This window comes from Homalodisca vitripennis, chromosome 4 (genome assembly GCF_021130785.1).
Source record: "Homalodisca vitripennis isolate AUS2020 chromosome 4, UT_GWSS_2.1, whole genome shotgun sequence".
NCBI classification, from domain to species: domain Eukaryota; kingdom Metazoa; phylum Arthropoda; class Insecta; order Hemiptera; family Cicadellidae; genus Homalodisca; species Homalodisca vitripennis.
The window spans coordinates 168219522-168242332 of record NC_060210.1 but is presented as its reverse complement, the minus strand read 5'-3'; the positions used below and the strand labels follow the sequence as shown (position 1 = coordinate 168242332).

At 35.6% G+C, this 22811-nt stretch overlaps 1 protein-coding gene and 1 long non-coding RNA gene across 2 annotated transcripts; one reads left to right on the top strand and one right to left on the bottom strand.

Moving 5' to 3' along the window:
* The first annotated feature begins 623 nt into the window (after positions 1–623).
* Positions 624–13318, top strand: LOC124360572. The gene is made up of 4 exons (XM_046814299.1): positions 624–1016; positions 1115–1196; positions 7122–7205; positions 13007–13318. Exons 1-4 carry the CDS (start codon positions 911–913, stop codon positions 13299–13301), a joined length of 567 nt encoding a protein of 188 aa, XP_046670255.1. The 5' UTR covers positions 624–910; the 3' UTR covers positions 13302–13318.
* On the bottom strand, positions 7211–18350 carry LOC124360573. Its single transcript, XR_006922250.1, has 2 exons — positions 18220–18350; positions 7211–7382 (listed from the first exon to the last, which is right to left on the bottom strand). It is a non-coding gene; the product is annotated as an uncharacterized LOC124360573 (long non-coding RNA).
* Positions 18351–22811: the final 4461 nt, after the last annotated feature.

Here is a 22811-nt window from a genome sequence, read left to right as displayed (position 1 = left end):
ATAACGATAATATGGTGCTCTACCTCACCGCTTTGGCAAAACACACGGGCAAGCGGGATTAATCACTTATTGGATTTGCCTACACTCGTATCCAAAATTGGTATGTTCTTTGTTGGGTTTAATTTTTCATTAAAAAATAGAATGTAGAGGAGAATTATGGATTTAATTTTGCGCACTATTTATAGAAAAAAATCATAATGCAAGTGTACTCTAACAAATTATATATAAATGTTAATACAAGATATACCTATAATTTGGTTTTCTTACTTCTGTAAAATCCGAAAAACAACATTGTGTTCCTTCAGCTAGCTTACATATTTCAGGGAAACTCTCTATATTAAACTAACAGTATAAACTACCGCTGATTGACATTATTTGGAAATTTAACTTAAACATTATACACATTAATACATTTCTCTGTCAGCCAAAATGCATCGTGTACCGGTACAATTTTATCTATGTACACACACACACACACACACACACACACACACACACACGCGCGCGCGCGCGTTTTTTTAAGTCATAAATTAACAGATACATTTCTTTTATTCGATTATGATAAGTAGCATATACGTTTTCACATACTTCTAAGAGATTTATATAACAGTACGCAGTTGTGGTAAATTAGGTAGGCATAATAAGTTAATGATCTCTATGTATTGTGGAAAAAAGTAAGCATGAAGAGAAGCGGGAAAATTGTTTGTTGGTAGTTAGTAAGATAGAGATTCACCAATGACAATCAAGCATAAACGCAGTTGACAAGGTCTTTGAAATCACAATCTGCCAAACCAAAACAAACGAAGAAAAGTAAGGTTAGGAAATTAACAACAAGCATCATCATCGGTGACAAAGTTCTGATTTAGTATACGTTAGATGATATCAGTCTTAGATTTCAGTTATTTTAAAAATGAATGAAAACGAGGTCAGCAATTTCAACAGCATGAGATCTGAAGATTCCATGAAAAAAGGACGGCGTTCAAGTTTCTTCAAAAGGAGGTCTACTTTTACTGCAGGTGAGTAGTAAATCGTGATTATATTAGTTTGCCTCCCAAAAAATATACATCTCAGACAAATTTTAATCTATAACAGTTAAGAATGTGAATTTTTCTAGATCTCAGTTTTATGACGGATGAAATTTTGTGTGAGTCTGAGGACAAAAGCAGTGATCAAGAAGTGGAACACAAATTAACCCAGTAAGTTATAAATAATAATTTAGTAGTTAAGGTCTTTGTTATTTTTAAAGTAAGTTTTACCCTTTGGATCCAATGAGTTTTGAGGCAGTATTTATAAAAACTGGTAGCTTATCCATTGAATATTTCTATAAAATCTTAGTATAGAAATACTGGCCAAAATTGCTGTGTATTTTCTTGTTTTTTTATTGGAGAAAATTGCAGTTGGATCTAATATACTTATATAATATTTACTTTGTCCATTTTAGTTTACCTAAAACCATTTTAACATATAGTAGGCCTAGTATATCTTGGAGGTTACCAACTTAAGGTTACATATATATCTATATAGAGAACGCTCATGCAGTCATGATCAAACCCTCTAAAAATTTGAAAATTTACTGAAATACTGTCTCAAGGAATGTTTTCCATCCATCAGCATCAGCGTTAATAGCCAGAGCATTACTATCTGCCTTTTCATACCAGTTCCTTTTTCAAGTAATTTTTAATTTTTTGGGCTTTCCCATAGTTAAATTTGTTATATTTTTTTCTATTCACATTAAAGAGGCGTATCATTTTACTTAAAAAAAATTATAAAAATGGGAAAAGTAATTATTTACAGATTGTGCTAGGCAATATTATTTTTATTTATAAGGTAGGAAAATGCCACATCATGTGTCACGTAACAGGCTTTACTGAGGTTGTTTGCAAAATATCAAATCATCTAAAGCTCATGTTATTCTTAAAATATCCTGTAGACAAATATCTATTCGTAGATGTAGACAATTACACAGAAAAATAAATTTTTTTTATCCTTCATGGAAACAAAAGAGAAATTGTTTCAGTAATGCTCAGCCAAATTCCTAGGTTAGACATGCACCTACTTAGAACTCTTTCTTGTCTTTGTAGAAATGAAGTTTCATGCAAAATTAGAAGTTTACAGATGAAATCTATTGCAAGATAGTTTGCTACATTTACATTTTTATTTGTTAATTTAGGTTTCATAACAATTTTTGGTGAGGTAAGGAAGGGTACTGTTATGCAAGACAGCGCTGAAATCAAATCTTGTCACCAGTTGTATAACATTGACTTTCCACTCTATTATTTTTTCTTTTACCTCTGTGAATAAAAATGCCACGTGTTTGAAGCCTCATGATTGTACTCAATTTGTTTAAAAATTTCTTTATTAATAATTTTCTCATTCTCATCATGGTTACACATAAGACCAATGTAAAGATATTCAGTAATACTCAGCCAAATCCTATGGAGCGACATGCACCATCACCAAACTCAGTGTTGCTCATATGAAAATGAAGCTTCATGCATACTATCAAGTCTATTTATTAGTACGTTTTTGACATTTATTTGGACAGACAGAAATTGAATTATTTCATCCTCTCAAGTGATGGGCTTCGCTAACGCTCAGCCAAGTAATGGATTGCCACACTGTAAGGACATTTACAAATTCATTGTATAATACAATAAAATGTAGGCTACATTTGCGCTTTTACAAAAATGTTTCTAATAAAGACGATAACTAAATATGTATACAATACTTATTATTTTTATTTAAATGCTATAGAAGATATAACTTAAATGATAGTTTTCCAATTTGCTATGTTTCTAGATGTAAATCAGCTGTAAATGACAACTGAACTGCTGTACGCAGTTTATTGTTGAGTAAGCATTGCATTATTGTGGTTTGATTATTATTTAGTTGTGTTTAATATTGTTTTTACATATTTATATTTCTTTTACGCCAGTGTTTTCTTATATAATGCTACCTCTATTTAGTGTGACCTAAATAATCCTGGGTGAACTTTTGATTTCTGAATAATGTGAGTTATCATTTAGAGCTGTATTATTATTTCATGATGAATAAAAAGAAAATTAAATCTTCAACAGTTAAAAACTAAGTAAAACTTATTTTCTTAACAAACATTTTTATAAAAGGGCAAAATAGTTTTGGGATTTTAGCAAATTTTTCGTAGGAAATGATCACTTTGTGCACTAAATCACTGGTATTTAAAGTAGATACTTTTTCAAAAGTGACTGGGATTAAAAGGGTTAACATAGAACATAGTTCATTTTTTTTTTCCTTTAAACCATTCCATTAAAAATAATTCTAAAACACTAAGAAATGTTATCTAAGGTTATACAAAGATTGGGAGGGTTTTTTTAATTTCATGGTTTTAAAATGTTTGAGATGGATTAAAAACAGAAAAAAATCAACCTGTTGTTACTTATTATGTTGCATTTTAAATACTGTACTTAAAGTTATATTTTTAATACTAAATATGATGATGAATTCTATGTACAAGTACCAGCTGACTGATCAATTGACAATCTATACAATCTTTGTAAAAACACTACTTTTATTCAACGACAAATCTGCACATTAAACAAATTTTCAAACTTGGCTCTAATGAAACTGCATTTTAAACAAGAAAACGTTGATTACAATTTTTGAAATTTGATAAAATGACAAAGATTGCTTGTAGAGAATTTAGTTATTGTAAAATATATTTAAATATTTAAAGTACAGATATTAATTTACTAAATGAGTTAAGATTAACTATCCCACCTCCACAACACATGCCAGTGCCAACATTAGTGTGTCAGTTTGCGGTTACAACTAGGGCAGACCCATTTTGATTAAATTTGGCTTGTAGGTATAACTTGTAAATATCTCCAGACAAATTATCCCATTTCGTAATTAATATAATTTATATTACAAAACTATGTTTCAAATAAAAAACCAGAATTTGTATACACGTTTTTGGTACATAACGGGTTTTGCGGTCTTCGGTCTTATTTCTATACTTCTGCTATAAGCAGTATCATTAATTTATTAAAGGTAGGGCGATTTGCATTTTAAACATTGGTTTTATAGTTTAAATAATAGTATACGGACTAGTGTATTCCAAATTAATAGCTATTGTGTAGTTAATTATAGGTTAACATAGTACAGAAAAATATTTCATTTTGGCAATATAACTTATTATATAGAGTTTACATGATTCAACAAATGAAAACGGGTTGAGACTGCTCACTTTAGCTAGTTCAACAAATATGAAATTATGTAGCACAATGTTCCCAAGGAAAAGAATTCACAAAGCTACATGGGTTTCTCCAGATGGGAAAAACAAGCAACCAAATTGATCATGTATTAGTAGACAATAGACATTATAGCAGCATTACAAATGTGCGCACAGTCAGAGGCGTAGAATTTGGTACAGACCACTATTTAGTCTTTAATTAGCTTAAGACAAAGAATAAATGTGAATAAAAAGAGAACACCTAGGAAAGAACAATTAGCATCTGACAAAATAACAATACCAGAAGTGCAGAGGGAATTTTAAAATTAAATTGAGTAATAGATTCCAAATATTGGAAGATGAAAGCATAGAGACACAAATGACTGAGTCAGACAAGATTGGAAAACAATGGAAAAATTTACAAACTATAGTCACTGAAACAGTAAAGGAAGTGTGTGGCACAAAGGAAAATATGAAGAAGAATCCTTGGCTTACAGAGGAATGCAGGACAGCCGTAAACAAGAGAAGAGAAATAAAGCACAGGTGGTTAGCAAGCAGGAACAATGTGGATGAAGAAGGCAGAAGAATGACAGAACGACTTTAGGACAGAATACTGTGAAGCTAACAGAAATACCAGAGTGGTACTTAGACGAGCGAAAAGAGACTTCCTAAACGGAAAACTTACCAAGGCTGAGAATGACAGAACAGCAAATAACGCAAGAGATTTTTACAGAAACAATCCGTTTTTTCAAACAAGGCGTCCTCAGCAAAAAGCTATGGCATAAAAGACAAAAAATGGACAGTTAGTGATGGACAAAGAATCAGGGGTTAAAGTGTGGGAAAGACTACTTTGAAGAACTCCTGAATTGTGACCACTGTACAAACAGAAGCGTTGACGATGAATTAAATTAACCAACATGTACAACCGAGGTGATGCCACCCTCTACGCAAGAAGTAGAAGACGCGGTAGCGAAGCTTAAATGCAATAAGGCTCCTGGTGAAGACGGAATTACAAGTGAGATTATTAAAAGTGGAGGAAAATTCCTGATAAAAGAAATACATAAACTTATTACAAAAGTATGGGAAGAGGAAATTAATACCAGAGGTATGGAGAGAAGCCGTGGTAATTCCTCTGCACAAAAAGGGGGATAAACAATTATGTTCTAATTATAGAGGAATATACTCTTTTGAACATCGTCTACAAGATATTTTCAAAAATATTACTATCAAGATTAAGTCCTTATACTGAAGCAATAATTGATGAACAGCAATCGGATTTATGAAAGGCAGGTCCACAATAGATAAAATTTTTCCTACTTAAACAGGCAATTTTCAAAATATTATGAGTTCAACAAAGGCTTCTATGGAATTTTTATAGACTTCAAGAAAGCTTATGACAGCATAGATAGGAATGCTCTATTCAAGAAGATGGAAAAAACATGGAAATCCCCACAAAAACTGATAAGAATGTCAAAAATGTGTATAAGTGACTCAAAGGCCAAAATAAGAATAGATGGAGAAATGTCGGAAAACTTCCTTATCAACACTGGAGTAAGACAGGGAGATGGGATTTCTCTCCCACTCTCTTCAACCTGGGCTGTGGAAGAGGCATTACAAAAAGTTAAAAGACTACAAAGAGGGGTTAAATTAGGAGTGGACCTGAACATAATGGCATTTGCGGATGATGGATGACCTCTCCACACTAACAAAAAGTTTTATTAAAGAATGTCAAACAGTAGGCTTAGAGCTAAATGAAGATAAAACTAAAATTATTCATTTTGGAAGACATGCTGGAAATGTGAGAACAAACTTAAGCATTGACAACTACTCGATTGACTGTGTAGAAAGTTTTAAATATTTGGGTGTAACAATAAACAGCAAAAACGTGGAGGATATAGAGATACAAAGCAAATTAGCTAATGCAAATAGGTGTCTTGGGGCGTGTACAAGACTCTTTACGTCAAGATTGTTGTCACAATGCTCCAAAATAAGAATTTATAAAACAATCATTCAACCAGTCCTAATGTATATGGAAGTGAAACATGGACATTAACGAAGAAAAAATGAGGGGCGGTTGATTGTTTTTTGAGAATTAAGTTCTCCGAAAAATATTTGGACCAATATGTGATGAAGGGTGTGGCGAATAAGAAAAAATAGAGAATTACGCAATGTATACCAAGATCCTGATATTGTGGCTTTGGTGAAGGCAAAGAGAATTAGCTGGCTAGGACATGTACATCGGAGACAGGAGGGCACAAGGTTAAAAGAGGTCTACCAGGCGGTACCGACAGGAAGGGCGCCCTTTGGGTAGGCCAAAGATAAGATGGTGCGATCAAGTGGTCGAAGATGTGACCCGGTGTGGAGGGTCTGTGGATCTGGCGGAAGACAGGGTGGCGTGGAAGAGGCTCATAGACGAGGCAAAGAATCGACTGAGATTTGTTTACGCCCCGGCAGTAAGTAAGTAATATAACTTATTGCTTCATACAATATTTTAAACTTATCTTGCAAGCCATTTGTTTGTTTGAAATTAAATTCAGCCAAACTTTGTAACATATAACAATGCCAAATCCAAGTTCCAAATCCTATTATCTTTCAAAATCATCCATTGTCATTATCAAACTGAACTCTTCACTGTTCCTTCCCTTCTCTTCCTATTTTAACTTTTTCTTGCAGTTTACAAAGTCACAATTTATGGTAATAAAACATTGCAGGAATGTTTTTAAGTTTCTCGTAACATTAAAATTGTTCATATTAATGCTCTTGTCTTCTCAAATTATCTAATGCCCCTAAATAATTCTGTTTTAGTTATATCTATAGTCACAAAGAACCGAGTGGCATTAATTCATTTTTCCAGTTTTCATAATTAACAACTAGCTTACCTATAGTTTTAAACTAAATGTTGCTTTTACAGGTATATAAAAGAATTAAAAAGAGAGAAAGAAGACTGGAAGAAAATATATGAAAAATTAAAAAGGGATAACAGAGAATTAAAACAGTAAGTATGTTAATGTTTTTAATATTTATGGGTTAAGCAACAAATAAAGTAGGTTGTATTTGCATCCAGTTACTAAGAATGTGTGTGTGTGTGTGTGTGTGTGTGAATTCTTGTAAATAAATATCGCAGTATACAGAATCCACAGTTAGTATTGTGCATCCAACAGGTATCCGTCCCCTGGAAAGTAAAATCGATTGGCGAAAAGTCAAATAAGGTAACAGACTAGGATTAACATAGCAACTGAAAAGAGAAGTTAATGAAAGCTAGAATGGGAATCAGGCATTGGAAGATGTACATATAGTTTTTCTGATTACATGAGCACAGGTTCTTGATAAAAACCTTGACTCCAAATCACTATGATAATTTACTCTTTTTAGTATCTAAAATTATATAATTCTTTTTGAAATCTAACTTTTCACTGTTTTTCAGAATAAAGCTATAATAAAAAAATATATTTTTTTAAGGAGATGCTGATTCCTTTTTAAGCCTTATTCTGCCATTCCTCATGGGCAACTGACGACCTTTTTGTGGATTTTATCAAACAGAATAAGGGAAAGAGTCAGTAAAAGGTTGATGGTACCGATAAAAAATTATACGGTCACAGACAGCATTTGAACCTGCGCTACTAGCTCAGTCAAAAATCTTGAAATCCATGTCAATTACTTTCCATGACATCTCTATACCAAAAATTATTGTTAAATGAAAACAACCCTGAAATAGTAAACCATTTTTTAGTTTAGGATAACTTCTCAAATTTTTTAAATTGAAAAAATTTGCTTCTTTTCAGGTAGCATTTATAACTGCAGTAATAGATTTTATTAAAAATAAACATTGCTTAACATGTTTTTACTATACACTCTTAAAAGAAACATCATTCTCAGATGTACTCAAAATAAACATTTTCAATAATACAAAAGAACTGTAAATGCTCCTTCAGTTTTATTTTTAACGGTATGTTCAAAATGTGAACTCAAATAAATCCTTGGTATTTATCTCTTGACATGTGAGGATTTACCAACAATTTTTTTTCCGTTGTGTGATGGGGAGCAGTGGATAAGATATGGTTTACATTGCCAGCTGACCGCACGAAGAATAACGCATTGTCGGCGTAGAGTGCGAGGTCCATTCTGAGAGTCAGCACGAAGTCATTGGTGTACCATAGACATAATATCGGTCCAAGGACTGATCTAGTGGCACACCAGCAGAGACTGGTTGGAGACTAGATGGTTGGTCCTTCTGACACAGCGAAACAAGTCTTTAAGATATGACACCAGTACTTGGAATATACACCAAGAGAGAGGACTGTGTGCTAGCTTGAAGAGGAGTCCCTCATACCACACACAATCGAAGGCCTTGCTCCTGTGTATTGTCACCGCCATGGTAACCAGGCCCATGTTCATGTTGTCCGTTAGCTAAGTAACTACTCTGAAGAATGGTTGAATGGCCTCTTCAAAAGTCATATTGGTCGTCCCGGAGTGAAAGATGGAAGTCCTCCGGGAATCTAGCCAGCAAAAGTTTCTCCAGAACCTTGAAGAGGGTTGGTAGGAGAAAAATCAGACGATAACTTTCCAGCAGCGTCAAATTCTTCGCCGGCTTTGGTATGAGGATCACCCATACCATCTTCCACGAAGCTGCAAACTACAATTAATGCATCTTGCATGCAGTCAGCGAAAACTTCCGCCTTTTCAGCAGCAAAATACACAAGGCTGTTGGTCCACCAAGTGGTCTCTCCACTCTCTTATCTAAGGGTTTTGTTTTGGCAAGTCACCAGAGTCAGTCGTGTTCCAGTTGAAGAGAATCCAGAAATTCTGCCTATCTCTCCTTGCTATTCTCTTAGAGTATCTCTCTAGGACGTCGGGTTCTTTGCCAAATGTTTCTCAGTCTTCGTCTCTCTCGGACTTCATCATGTGAGTTGAAGTCCGAGGTCAAGTACCTAGGCATGATCCTAGATAGGGTTTTAAACTGGGGACCTCATCTAGGGTCATCGCCAGGGGGAAATGGTCTTAAATTCAATGCAGACACATGATAGGTGGGTTTTGGGGACTTAATCCGAGGCTTTTGTACTCCGTAGTCAGACCTGCACTAATGTATGGGGATGTTGTCTGGTGGCCAAAAATGGAGGCCAAGATGGTGGTAGTTTTTCTGGCTGGCATCCAAAGGATGGCTTGCTTTGCTATCACTGGGGCTTTTCCTAGTGCGCCGGGTGCAGCTCTAAACTGTTGCCTCAACCTCGCCCCCCTGAAATTGTCATTCAGGCTATGGCCAGGAGGAGTGCCTACTGTCTTTAGCAAGTGGGACTCTGGACGGGCTGCAGCAGTGGGCACTGTAGAGTAGGCATCCTGATTAAGGGGGATGCTCTGCACATTGTCTCTGATCAGATGACGCTCAAATTTTCCTTTGACAAACTCTTTAGGATTGTGATACCTCCTAGGGACTATTAGTAGGAGGAAAGGAAACCTCTTCTACCAGCGGAGCTTAAATGGTTTACAGACGGCTCTAAAACAAAAAGTTAACACCCCCACAGGCACTGGAATTGTGGGGATGAGACCATGCAGGGAGCTGGTGGTCCCTATAGGTCCTTATCCTACAGTTTTTCAGGCGGAGGTCGCACCCATTATGGAATGTGCTCGTGAGAATCTTCGTCGCGTTATAGGAGTAAGACGATCAATATTTTCATGGATAGTCAGGCAGCACTGATGGCGCTGGACTCTTGTATGTTCAAATCCAAACTTGTCTGGGATTGCTATCAAGTCGTTTCTTCCCTTGCCAGAATCAACAATGTGACTGTTTGTTGAGTTCCTGGTCATAAGGAGCATCAATTATGACAGGCCCTCAACTGTTCTGCAGCATTCCAAGGTGTGAATCCTTTGGGGCTGTCTCGAAATGGGTTCGTGCTGAACATGAGAGAAGGTGGAGGTTGCATCCGGGCATGAGAATGAGCAGAATGGTACTACAGTCGCCTTCCTCCAGAGTGGCGTCTGACCTCTCACTAAGTAGATCAATGTCTTCTCGGATTATAGGTATGATCACGGTGAAACCGTACATCGCCGCTCGCACACCCACAGCAAACCATCAGGGAAGCGCGCGCCCATGGTGGCGAACGGGATGCCGGATCAAAACAAAACTAGGTAAAAAAGAACACCGTGGTCAGTATACTCAGGTTCATTTACTAAGACACAGCATAGGCCTATCCAGTCAAGATAAATATATAAATATATACTATAAATAAAAAAAAAATAAAAAGTGCCTGCAGTAGTATACCTCAAACAATCCTCGTCAGGTGCACCTGCATACAAAAATTAGAAACACCATAATTTGAAACAAGAAATGCCAATTCCACCCGGTATCCTTCGGCTAAGGGCGGGCTCCTAATGAAATCCAAGAAATAACTAAATAATATCTAAAACTAACTTAAAATTAAATAACAAAATATAAACTATATAAATGGCAACAATAACAATAACAAATAAATAAAGAATATGGGCAGGGTATCACAGATGTTGACTAGTAGAAATGTCCATCATTGTGGCCGTCCTTCAGCAGAGCGCAAAAGCGAAGGTTCTCTGCGACCACGCATGATGGAGAGATGACAGCAGAAAATCAACTCATCTCCTGGACCTCATCAGTGAGGGGCCGTAAACTTAGCCGCACATGTCAGAAGGAAAACAGCTCAGCAAAACTAACAAACACTTAATAAACAAAAATTTTAAACTGGAGCTACTCCTAACTAGTACACCACGGCTCGGAGTCTTTGCCACTCTACCGGAAAGGCCAAACGCCTTCAAATGGTCAGTGGCCTCTGCAGCCAATAAACCACACACACATACACTATATAACACACATGAGCCGGGGAGATATAGGTATTGAACCGGCTCAACGGGACATGGTCATCTGAGGAAGCATCTTCACAGAGTCGGCATCCTTCAGGAGGATCCGCTCTGTAGAATGTGTGATGAGCAGGATGAAACTGCCGAACACTTGCTCTTTGATTGTCCTACAATAGCAAGGGAGCAGTATGCCATCTTTAGTAGTTTGGGCAAGGGTGGTGAATTTCCCCAGGAGGACCTGATAGGTTTTTTTTGGCGGTTTGTGGAACTGCAGAAATCATAGACTGGTAGGCCTCATGGTGTGCTTCCGGGGTGCGTAAAAGGCCCTTGAGGCTTAAGTGCATGGCAGTAGGCTGCCCCAAAGAAGAAGAAAAAATTATGTGAAAAAAATGTTGCTTATCGTTATAGTCAAGTTTAATATTGTCTCCTTCAAAATAGTTCCTTCCTGATTGCACACAATTTTTCCTGTGCTTGTGCCATTGATGGCAACATTTCTGGAACTCATCTTCTGTAATATTCTCCAAGACCCTCGTCACAGCTTTTTTGACATCTTGTGTTGTTTGAAAATAGTGTTTCTTCACCGCTGTATCGACTCTTGAAATAGAAAAAAAGTCGCACAGAGCGATATCTGGTGAATAAGGTTGCTGTGGTAGTACTGTAATTTGTTTTGAGGTTAAAAATTGCACACTATGGAATGGGGCATTATCGTGATGCAGAGTCCAATTATCAGCAATGTTGGCACGGACACGGAAGAACTCTTTTACAAAGTTGTTACTTGACGAACCATTATTATTGATTGATGTTCAGTTCTTCTGCAATCATTTTCACGTACAATCTTCGATCAGATCGTACGAGTTCACATTCCCTGGCCGAGTTGACATCCGTCTGTGAGGTTGATGGTCATCCATTGCAATCTTCATCTTCAAAATTCGTTCTGCCTTAATAAACAATTTTTGTCAACGAAAAACTTGAGCTCTTGACATAAACTCCTCTCCAAAAGCCTTCTGAAGCTTACCATAAGTTTTTGTTGCGTTTTCACCCAATGTAACACAAAAAGAAATTGCGCAATATTATGCGATTCCATTTCCGTAACAAGAGACACAATCACGTGTTAACTTATTACAGCAAAACTCAAAACTGAGCAGTTGCATCGATGAGCCGCTTGGTCTAGAAGCAGCTTACAGATTAAGGTTAAAGATATTGTACCTATGCAAGCCTGCAGGGTTACCACATCTTACAAAAAAATCAGTCTTATTACTATATTGTCGGATCTCGTATACCATTTCCCCCCAAATAATTACACTATTATAATTTCTTGTTTGATATTAAATTTTCATTGATTCTTTAAATGTTCACAATTATTACTTTATTTAAAGCAAGTGGTAGAACTTATAATAACTTAATGACTAATTATATAGAAAACTAGATTTATTATTTTTTTATAAAATTTCTTCAGCAGACAAGTGCATTTTTAAGACTAAAAAAATACATGTCACATACGAACTGTGGTGGGCAACGTAATTAAATTGTAAACTTAACGTATCAGATATTGAGCCAAGAAGAAAGATAACTCAGTTGTACTGGTCTAAAATAAAATCTTTTTGTGCGTTCATGTTTGTGTGTAACCTTGACATGGTTCTCTAGTAGCTGACATATCTTAACCTTATAAGCTAGTATTCCTTAGACATATTACTAATATCCAGTATCTGTCATAATTTGTATTAGTAGGAAAAAATCTGATACTAGGTACATACCAAACCTCTTCTAATTAACAATCTTGAAGCTACCCTAGAAAGATCAAAGCTTTTGTCTGTGGCTTAACTTTTCAGCGATAAATATATAGGTTACCTGTGTAATTTAATTATAAAGTTATGTAAATATAATTTTATATCCATATAAATATTACCTCTCATTCAAATAAGTTTCAATGTGAAATTTGAGTTATCATAAGTAGCACTTTGTCTCTTATTGCAGGAAATGTTCCCAACTGGTGGACCACTCTAGTAGTTGGGACCTATTATTGCCACAGGACAAAAGGTTCCTACAGGAACGGCCGGACTATGTGAGTGTGGGTCGTCTAGTAGACAGGACAGCTGAGGCCATAGCGATCAGACATAACCGCACCACTGCTACCACTGACAAGTTGCTACACCTTGCAGAGGACTGTCAGGAGACGATATCATACGTCACAGCCACCACAATCTTACAAATCATGTCACAGTTTAATGAGTTAGATGTACATTGTCAGGATGAATCTAAATGTGAATAAACCACACTCAGAATGGATTTAAGCTTTAAATGACATTTATTACAAATTTTATCCTGTCAATCTTACTTTAGTAACAATATTTTAAGATTTTAACACATAGTTACACGTTCCTGCAGCAAAATGCCTCAAAGCCAGATTTTCTTTAATATTTTCTTTGTTTCGTTGAAAGGATTGAAGCATCCATTTTATCTTCATGCCCTACTTCCACTACCTGATTTTTGGTAAAACCAGTCTGCAGCGGTCTTCAGTCTTGTACTGATTGTTCATTAAGTTAATGTGTTACTATTTAGTAAACAGGCATGTAATGGTGGACTGTTGTTTTTTTATCTATCTGAGCATTTTGCTTGCAGGCGTACATTTACTTTATTTTCTTTTTACTTTAAATTCTCTTTATTCTTGAATATGTTAAATTAGTTTATATATTATAGTGACAGAAATTGTGTTACAGAAATGTGTACATTTGAAATTATGGAGGAAATACATATTTTCTAATTCAGAAAAACTATTTCCATGTTAAAACCACTATGTGTGAACTAATTATGGAAATGAACTAATGGAGAAACTTGTTCACGTTTTGGAAGATTTATTGTTAGTTTAGCAGATTATACAAGATGTGAGCAAATTGCCTAAATCTAATGAAATAAATGGCCATTTGCTCTCTTTATTTTATAAACTTACCTTACCGTACTTGGTTTATCTCTAAAAATATATTAAATGACAATTATTAAACATTCAATTGCCACATCCATTTGCTTTTATGGTTTATTCAGACATGTAGGAGAATAACAAATATTTTTTTATTTCCACAACTTATCAACCAAGTCACTCAATTCCAAATCCATGTTCTTAATTTTATTTTGTTTCATGTTGACTAAGTTTATTGCAAGTAGAACAAAGTTTACTTTGTTGACTCGATCCAAAGAGGACTAATGTAAAAAGGATAAAAAGTTAGAATCTAATATTAAACAGACACAACTTGAAATTGAATTTATACATTGAGTACGATCGAAAGCATGCATATAAAAAAAATCATTGGTTATGAGTTGTTAATAGTTTAGTTGGTAACAATAAATAATGTAAGAACATTTCATATTTTTTAAACCACTGTCAATCAAGGAACATTAAAAACATTTGGGTTTGTTATCAATCAAGTCATAAAAGTAATTTCTTTTAACAATTATCTCTTTGTATTATTTACAATTATTGTCACTGACCATAGTATAATGAAGTTTGGGCTGGCCTATAAAGTTAGGAGTCTCCCCTTTATATTTATTTTGGTATACTAACTTCCTTTGTTCAATTTCAGGTTTTCTCTGATATCATTATATTTTTAACAATTCTGTTCACTAGTCAGTATAGAAGGATAATTCAGTTTGTTCTGAATCATACAAAATGTTTATATTTTATGGTTTTTTTATAAACAAAATTTAGTTATTAGAATTTAATAAACTTACAAAGCATTCATGTATAATATTGTGGATAAATTTTGAAGAAAGGAAATTACGAGTTAAAAACCACATTAAAATACAGTAGAACCCCTCATATCCGGCCTCGGTTTTACCGCACCTCGGTTTATCCGGCCACTTCCCGGAAGCCAATATCGAAATTTATTTACCACGGCTTGCAGACGCGCAGTTGCATGCACTAGTCTCCCACGACTCTTGCGTTATTTTTGTGTATCTATTTGTTTACATTTTCCTGTGTTGTCCTCAGTTGAGCTAATAGGTTTAACCTGTAAACAGTTCGTTGATTATTTCCAGTGCGGTTAGTACAGTACAGTACAATTGTTTTGTTTTGTCAAGTGCTGTGTACTGTAGGTTGGTTTATCCGGCCGAATCGTTATCCGGCCAGGGGCTCGGTCCCGTGGTGGCCGGATATGAGGGGTTCTACTGTATATAGTATTAGCAAGTTTAATTTTTGGTCAGAAATGTTCAGTGAAAGTGAACCATTTCCCTTTATAATAACATTTAACCCTTACTGAGTCATTTAAATATGTATAATATCCATAGAGCCACATTACAAAAATTGTTATAGTTTTTGGACTTTGGTAGGTGATGGGATGGAGCCTGGACCCCAGCAAAAATATCTGAGGAATCCAGTCTGACTAAAGCCTTGGTGGGTACACATTGTTAATCTTGTAAACAATAAATGAGTGTCTGGCCATGATTTCCCCCCTCAAAAACAGACATGAAAGTCACAACTAGTCTGGGCTCTTGTCATTACTGTTTATTACATCCTAATTTATGGTTCATTATACATTGATAAGTACAAGGTATTAAAAAGAAAATAAGTAATATTTGGTCATTTCAAATTTATACATACCCTTAATAATAATAATAATACTATTTTATGTATGACTTCTATCCAAGTTCATGCCTTGTTAAGACGTGACTGTATAATTTGTACTTTTTTGTGTTGTAATCTACAAGCTGTTGTATATTTTACTTACTGGGGTTACAGAGGTTTCAGTGATAGATGTTAAGAGGATTACATAACGTAACAGTGATATGTTTAGTTCAAATATTATTAATATTTGTATTATTTACAATTATTTTAATGTCTGTGTAGAAAATAAAATATAAAACCAGTTGGTTACCTTAAATTTCTTGTTAATCCTGCATTAATTTTTCCTAAGAATATATTGAAAATTGTTTTGTATAAAACCATTCAACATAATTAATTATTCAATCATGCTGAAAGTAAGTGATACACACATACAATATATTAAATATGTGTATAAATATTATTGCCCAGTGTTAGCGAAACTTATCAGTCATGGCACTGGAAAAATTTCATTTATCTCGATATCTTGAAAACGAACTGATCTTTATACTTGAAATTGTAAATAAAGCTTCATTTTTAGAGTGAGGCAGACCGCCTGTACACGATGTATAGTGGCTGAACTGAAAAACCTACCTTCTTTCTTTCAACAAAAAATCAATTTAAACCCAAAAGAATTCAAGAAAATATCCCAAAATGAGACTGTGGGGGGGGGAGGTAGAGGTAATTTAAGAAATACTTTTTAATGATTGTTTAGAAAAAGTGTTAATTTATTTTGTTTCTTTGGTACAGAGTGGTACAAAATATTAACGTTGTACGTTCCACAGTTTTTTTTACTGTTACTTAGTTAAAAATTTTAGCACATCCAAATTTTTATCCAAGATTACTAAAGAAGTACTCTTTAACACATTCAGTGCTAAGCGGGACCGTTCGGTCCCGCCCGAGCGTCTCGGCACCATTCACGGGTGCGCGCGGGACCTATCGGTCCCGCTGGGCATTGTTTTACTCTCAGCACTGTTTAGGCAGCACTGCATAGAGGCCCTTTCTGATAGCGTGAGCGTGTTGGGCCGGTTTCGTTCTTTGTTCTAGTGTGCATAGTTTCTCGGTTCAGCTAACTATAGTTGTTTTCATCTAGTGCTGTGTTTGCTATTATTTCGTGATTCTTGTTAGCGAAATAAACAATGGCTGGGACATCTAGAAACCCCAAAGTAGTTTGTATAATACATTACCAATGATTCGTGATGATATAACAAGTGCCATGACAATAAGATGCACAATAACAAAAAGTGTTTGGTATGATGTACATATTGTAAATAAGACGTGTTAAAAACTACAAAGAAGGGAGGGGATGGTTGTAAATAATAAAATGATATACTATTAGTGCCTTTCAGTGAAAATTATCTTGTTTTAGAGTTTGCACTCATGTATAAATCGACGAAGACCTGTAGCCAGGACAACGGGACCCATCGGTCCCGCAACATATTACATAATTTTAGGAGTCTTGGGAACATAATGCCTAATTTCTTGTCTTTACTACCATCAACAGTCAGAAGGTTACATGTACACCCCTAAATAATACAATAGGTCTTGGAATCAATGTCATTTTCAGGTTCAATGGGCATTGGTCTCCATGCTGACGGGACCCATCGGTCCCGCAGTATAATGATGTCAAAAAAAAATGTAAATATAGGTCAAAAATAATCTTTTATGCTTTTATGTCACTTCTGCAAGTTATATCTTCTAATTAAACAAATTTAAAAAATTAGCACCGGGGTTTCGCTAATACTCAAATGCTTAGCAGTGAATGTGTTAAGAAAATATGTTGTCACTAATTTTTTTTTAATAGATCAAATTTAGGATATTTCAAACTTCAAAAAAAATCAAATAGCAAGGTACAACTTTCATTACACCTATCATTAACTTTCTTAAAAACTAAAATCATTTTTATTTAAAGTTTGGCTCTTCAGTTTCTATTAGACTGGATTTGCCCCAAATCTCGAGCTAGGCAAAAAAAGGGTAAATGATTACTTACACTAGAGAAATGTCAATCGTCAAAGAACAATTTCTGAAAGTACAAAATAAGATTTTCCTAAGTGGAAGTGCACACGACAGACTTCTACCAAACTTAAGAAAACTTATGACCATAAACTTAAACAGTCGTCAAAAAGCTAATGCTACATACATACACAAAGCAGATAATAAATTGAAAGCCATCTGGAACACCATAAACATGAAAGCCAAAGTAAGTTAGAGCCTGAAACTACTAATATAGAAATTTGTCATGACAAAGAACTGCTAACAACACTGGGAGAATATCAAATCATTTTTAACAAATATTGCTGAAGAAACAATCAATGTAAATAACATATACAATGACTGACTCAGGACCAGCTATTCAACATGTCTAAGCTATTCCAAGAGATACTCAATCTTAGTTCTAACTACAGCTGATGAGATGGATAGCATTATAAGATCTCTAAAGAGTCATCTTCTGCTGGAATAGATGAGGTATCAACAAAGATCTTTAAATTTTGTGCAGAATCATTACACAACAAAATGGCCGACACTCATCATCAAACTGTGAAAGTGCTCCCATTAATTGTGAAGTTTTAGTGAGTAAAAACAACAAAATACTTACTGATCTGCACATCATTAAACACCACTAAACTGTAAGTGTATTTTAGTCATGAAAATCACTTAAAGACGTAACTCAAAAGAAGAGAAAACAATATATGCTGTCACAAACAGACACATTCAAAGCCACTTTGATTAAAGCCACATATTTAAGCATCATTGACAGCAAGCTTTTAGAACTTGAATAATGTTTTTGTTTGGAATTAAGCACAAATATGTCTTAATATCAAGACATCTACAGTGACAAACTTAATTATTTGAATTCAGTACTCTTTTACCAAGCTACAGTGGCAACGCAAACACCTGTGCTGACACAGCAGTGGCAGACATTCCTACAGAACCTACCTCAACCGTGGTTAATTACACTGGCAAGGTCATCACTGCACAACAACATCTAGCATATGACACATTCTACCTCAACGGCTGCATCTACACTATTGAACTGCAAACTGTTGACAACAAGAAGTTTGAAGAGGGAAACCCTTTCTTTCATAAAATTGCTGTCATTTTAATACACTGACAAATTCTGAACCAGCCAAACAGAATTAAAACAAACTGATCAATTTGTATTAATAATTTTTATTAATACTGATAATTTCTTCTTTCAAGGAACCATTTTTGTAAACTGACAGATTCTGAACCAGCCAAACAGAATTAAAACAAACTGATCAATTTTATTAATAATTTTATTAATAATTCTATTATTTTTATTTAATACTGATAATTTCTTCCTCAATGAAACCATTTTTATAAAACTGACAGATTCTGAACCAGCCAAACAGAATTAAATCAAACTGATCAACTTTTATCATTACTGTTTTCTGAACTCCCCTGTCACAAAGAACTTTTAACATGCAAAAAAACGAATTCGGAAACGTCCAAATACCCCTGTGGTGTTTGCAGTATCGGGGTAAGATACTCCGGTATAATATGTACTGGGTCCTGTAGCCAGTGGTACCATGGTGGCTGTGTGAATATATCTGACAAGCACCTAAAAAAATTGACCCAAGATGAAATAAAAACATGGACATGTGAAAATTGTAAGACCTCAATGACTGCCCAAAACGGCTCTATGTCAGAATTAACCTTTGTGGCAATAGGAGAAGCAGAACAACGTCCCACATTTTAAGACACTCAGCCCATCAGGATACCACAAGGTCAAGGAAAATAGAAACACAGTTATATCTGATCTGGAGCTGAGCTTGAGTGCTGTAAAAACAAAGGTAAAAGATCAAGAGGGACAAGAGGAAGGATGATCTTGAGACATCTCTGGCATTGGGCAGCAGAGGTGGGCAGTCTTCTTTTGGCTGAAAAACTTGGAGAGCTGAAAAAGGATGCTGGAGGACCTAAGCACCCGAAACTCAGCGCTGGAGGCTAAACTTGCTGAACTGGAGGCAAACACTGGAAGATCGAACTGAAGCCGAGGAAAAATACCTACAAAAAATTGAAGAATCGGGAAGAAAACTACAAGAAGCTATAGCCCAGATCGCAAAGGAAAACCAAAAATAGACAAGAACTACAGAACTTTTACGAGGATCACGACACAAGACAGACTCTCATTTTGATGAACAAGCAAATAAAATATTAGAACTAGAACAAATAATCCTTAATCTCAAAAGAGAAAAAATCTGGACAAAGAGATCTGGACAAAACGGGCCTACCTCAGACACCTAAACTCACTAGCGCTTCAGAAACACAAACAGATTACTCAGAATTTTATGTTCCCAACTACTCTGCCTCTCTATTAATTGAGCTGACTCAACTGAAGATTCGACAAGACCAACTAGAATTGCTCTGTGGTAACTTTGCAAGAAAAACTGCTTAAGCAAGGTGAACAAACATACCCTGCAACACCACCAGCACTCACACAAAGTACACCCACTGCAAAGAGTCTTCCTTGTTCTAAAAAACCATAACATAAGTAAGAGCAAAAAACAAACTGGGAAGGAGAGGAACCATTTCAGTGTATCTCTCCAAGTAGCCAAAAACAAAGCTCGGCATGAAGAACCTGCCAATGTAGAAACAGGCTTGAGAAGGATTACTGTAAATGAAGGATTAATTGAAGGGATCAGAAGAGAGAAAAAACCACCACTGAGTGCTAAAATCCTCCCAAGTGGAGAAACCCTTGAGGAGTTTGTAACTAGAGAACTTGAAGCCCTCAAGGGATGCTCAGAAAATGACCATTTTCAAACCCAGCAACGCAAAATAAACCCATCAGTAAAAACTTTTCTAACCAAAGTCAACCCCCACAAATATATATCAATATGGAAGTCGCCTCAAAAAATGAAAACGCTTTTTTAGAAAACTGCCAACCAAAAACAGGAAAGACACAAAAAACATACAAAACCACAGGATTTTCATCAACTCCACTCTGAAAAAAAGGACTCAGCCTCAGAAATCTCAATTTTCCACCAGAATATAAGGGGACTGTCTAAAAAAGTTGAGAGGCTTTAAATCACTTTCTGAACCAGTTGCGCCCAACAGTACTGATATTAACTGAACATGGGCTAAATCAAGATAATCTACGCTCAATATCAATTCATGGATATAAACTAATTACAGCTTTTCAGCAGAGGGCAATTCATAAACTTGGAGGAGTTGCGATATATCTGAAGGAAACATCAGGCATTGAGGGAGAAGCAGCGGATATTGCCAACTACTGCATAGAATTAGTGTGTGAAGCAGCAGCCTTGATAAAGATCAAAATTAAACAAACAATCACTACATATATTGGGAGTTTATAGACCTCCAGGAGGACAAAGTAAAACAAGCAATCGAGATGATAGCTAGTATCCTGGAAAATATTCGAGCAGAGACAAATCCAATACTTTTAATGGGTGACGTTAATTTTGACAGACTAACTGACAATCCCAGAAAACCAACATTTTGAAGAAGAGCTGCTAAGTCATGGAATAATACGCCTCCCTCTCCAGAAACACGCATAACTAACACTTGCAAATCATCTATAGACTGCATATGCACTAACATGGCCCAATTTCAACTGTCAAATTCAATATTTTTCAAACAGGCTTATCAGATCACACAGGCCAACAATGTCTTTTACACCTAGAAAGTAAAATCCCACAAACATCAGTGAGTGAACACAGAAGAAATTTCAGTAAACAAAATCTTCAAAATCTTAAAACGGAGCTTATGAAAGTAGACTGGAGCTGTGTGTATAATGAGCCTGATGCTAAAGAAATGTACAATGCCTTTTACAGGAATGTAAGGGCTGAATCTGGACTTAACTTGCCCAAATAAGAAATCAAGAACCAAAAAAAGATCTAAGCAAAATGGCATGTACGATGAAGAAGCCAGGAGATTGAAAGAAATTTTTTCTCGGGGCCTTTCGGAAATATGAAGTAACTGGCAATGCTGCAGATAAGGCTGAAATGATCACTAAGAAAAAAGACTACGACCTCAAGCTTAGAAACCTTAAACGTACTGCAGCAACAGAATACATAAATAAATCCGACAATAAATCAAAAGCACTGTGGACCATAATAAACTCAGAGAAGCAGGCTAAAAATCCAAGTGTAACACCTCTTCAAATGGAAATAAATGGTACATTTGAAAACAATCCCTCGTTGATTGCTGAAAACCTAAATAAATTTTTTGCAGAAGTAGCAGAAAAATACACTGATAAAAAAAAACAGAAATGATCTGCATTATGTCCCGCAGTCAATTCAAAACCCTCCCATTAGGCAATACATCGAAGTGTTCAACTTTGCTCCAACTAATGAAAAAGAAGTTTTAGAAATAATTAGCTCTCTCAAATCAAAATTATCATGTGGTTTGGGATGAGGGTACCATCCAAGGCTGTCAAGCATTGTGCTGAACAAACTCGCTGCCCCCCTTGCTGCTGTGATAAATAAATCATTTGAACAAGGACACTTCCCATCATTACTAAAATTATCGAAGATTTACCTAAAACACAAGACTGGAACAACTACAAAATTAGAGAACTATCGGCCAATTTCATTGATATCCACATTTTCAAAAATAATAGAAAAAATTGCAATCAAAAGGATGACTGAACATCTGCAAAACCAAGAGCTGCTAACAAAACATCAGCACGGCTTCTTAAAAGGAAGATCAACACTAAGTGCATTAGTCAGGCCTAGTTGAATTTGTCACAGATCAGCTGGAGGACAACAAACTTGTAGCAGCTGTTATGGTTGACTATAGCAAAGCTTTCGACTGCTTGGGACACGACCTCATTCTAACTAAACTGGCAACTCTGGGTGTCAGGGGAGGGTCGGGGAACTGGATAGCGAGTTACCTAGAAGGACGCCAACAGCTTGTAGAATTACAAACATCAACAAATGGTAAGAAGACATCCTTCAAATCCACCTTTCAACCCTCAAATAGAGGAGTACCACAAGGCTCAGTTTTGGGCCCTTTTCTGTTTGTCCTTTTTACCAATGATTTTCCAAATTCCATAAATTATAACTCTGTAATGTATGCCGATGACATACTCTCCTTCTAACCACAAATACTGCTGAAGAGCTCCACTCTGACATAATATCATCAACGCAAGAAACACTTCACTACTGTCTCCAAAAAACGACCTGGTAATAAATCCAAAAAAGACAA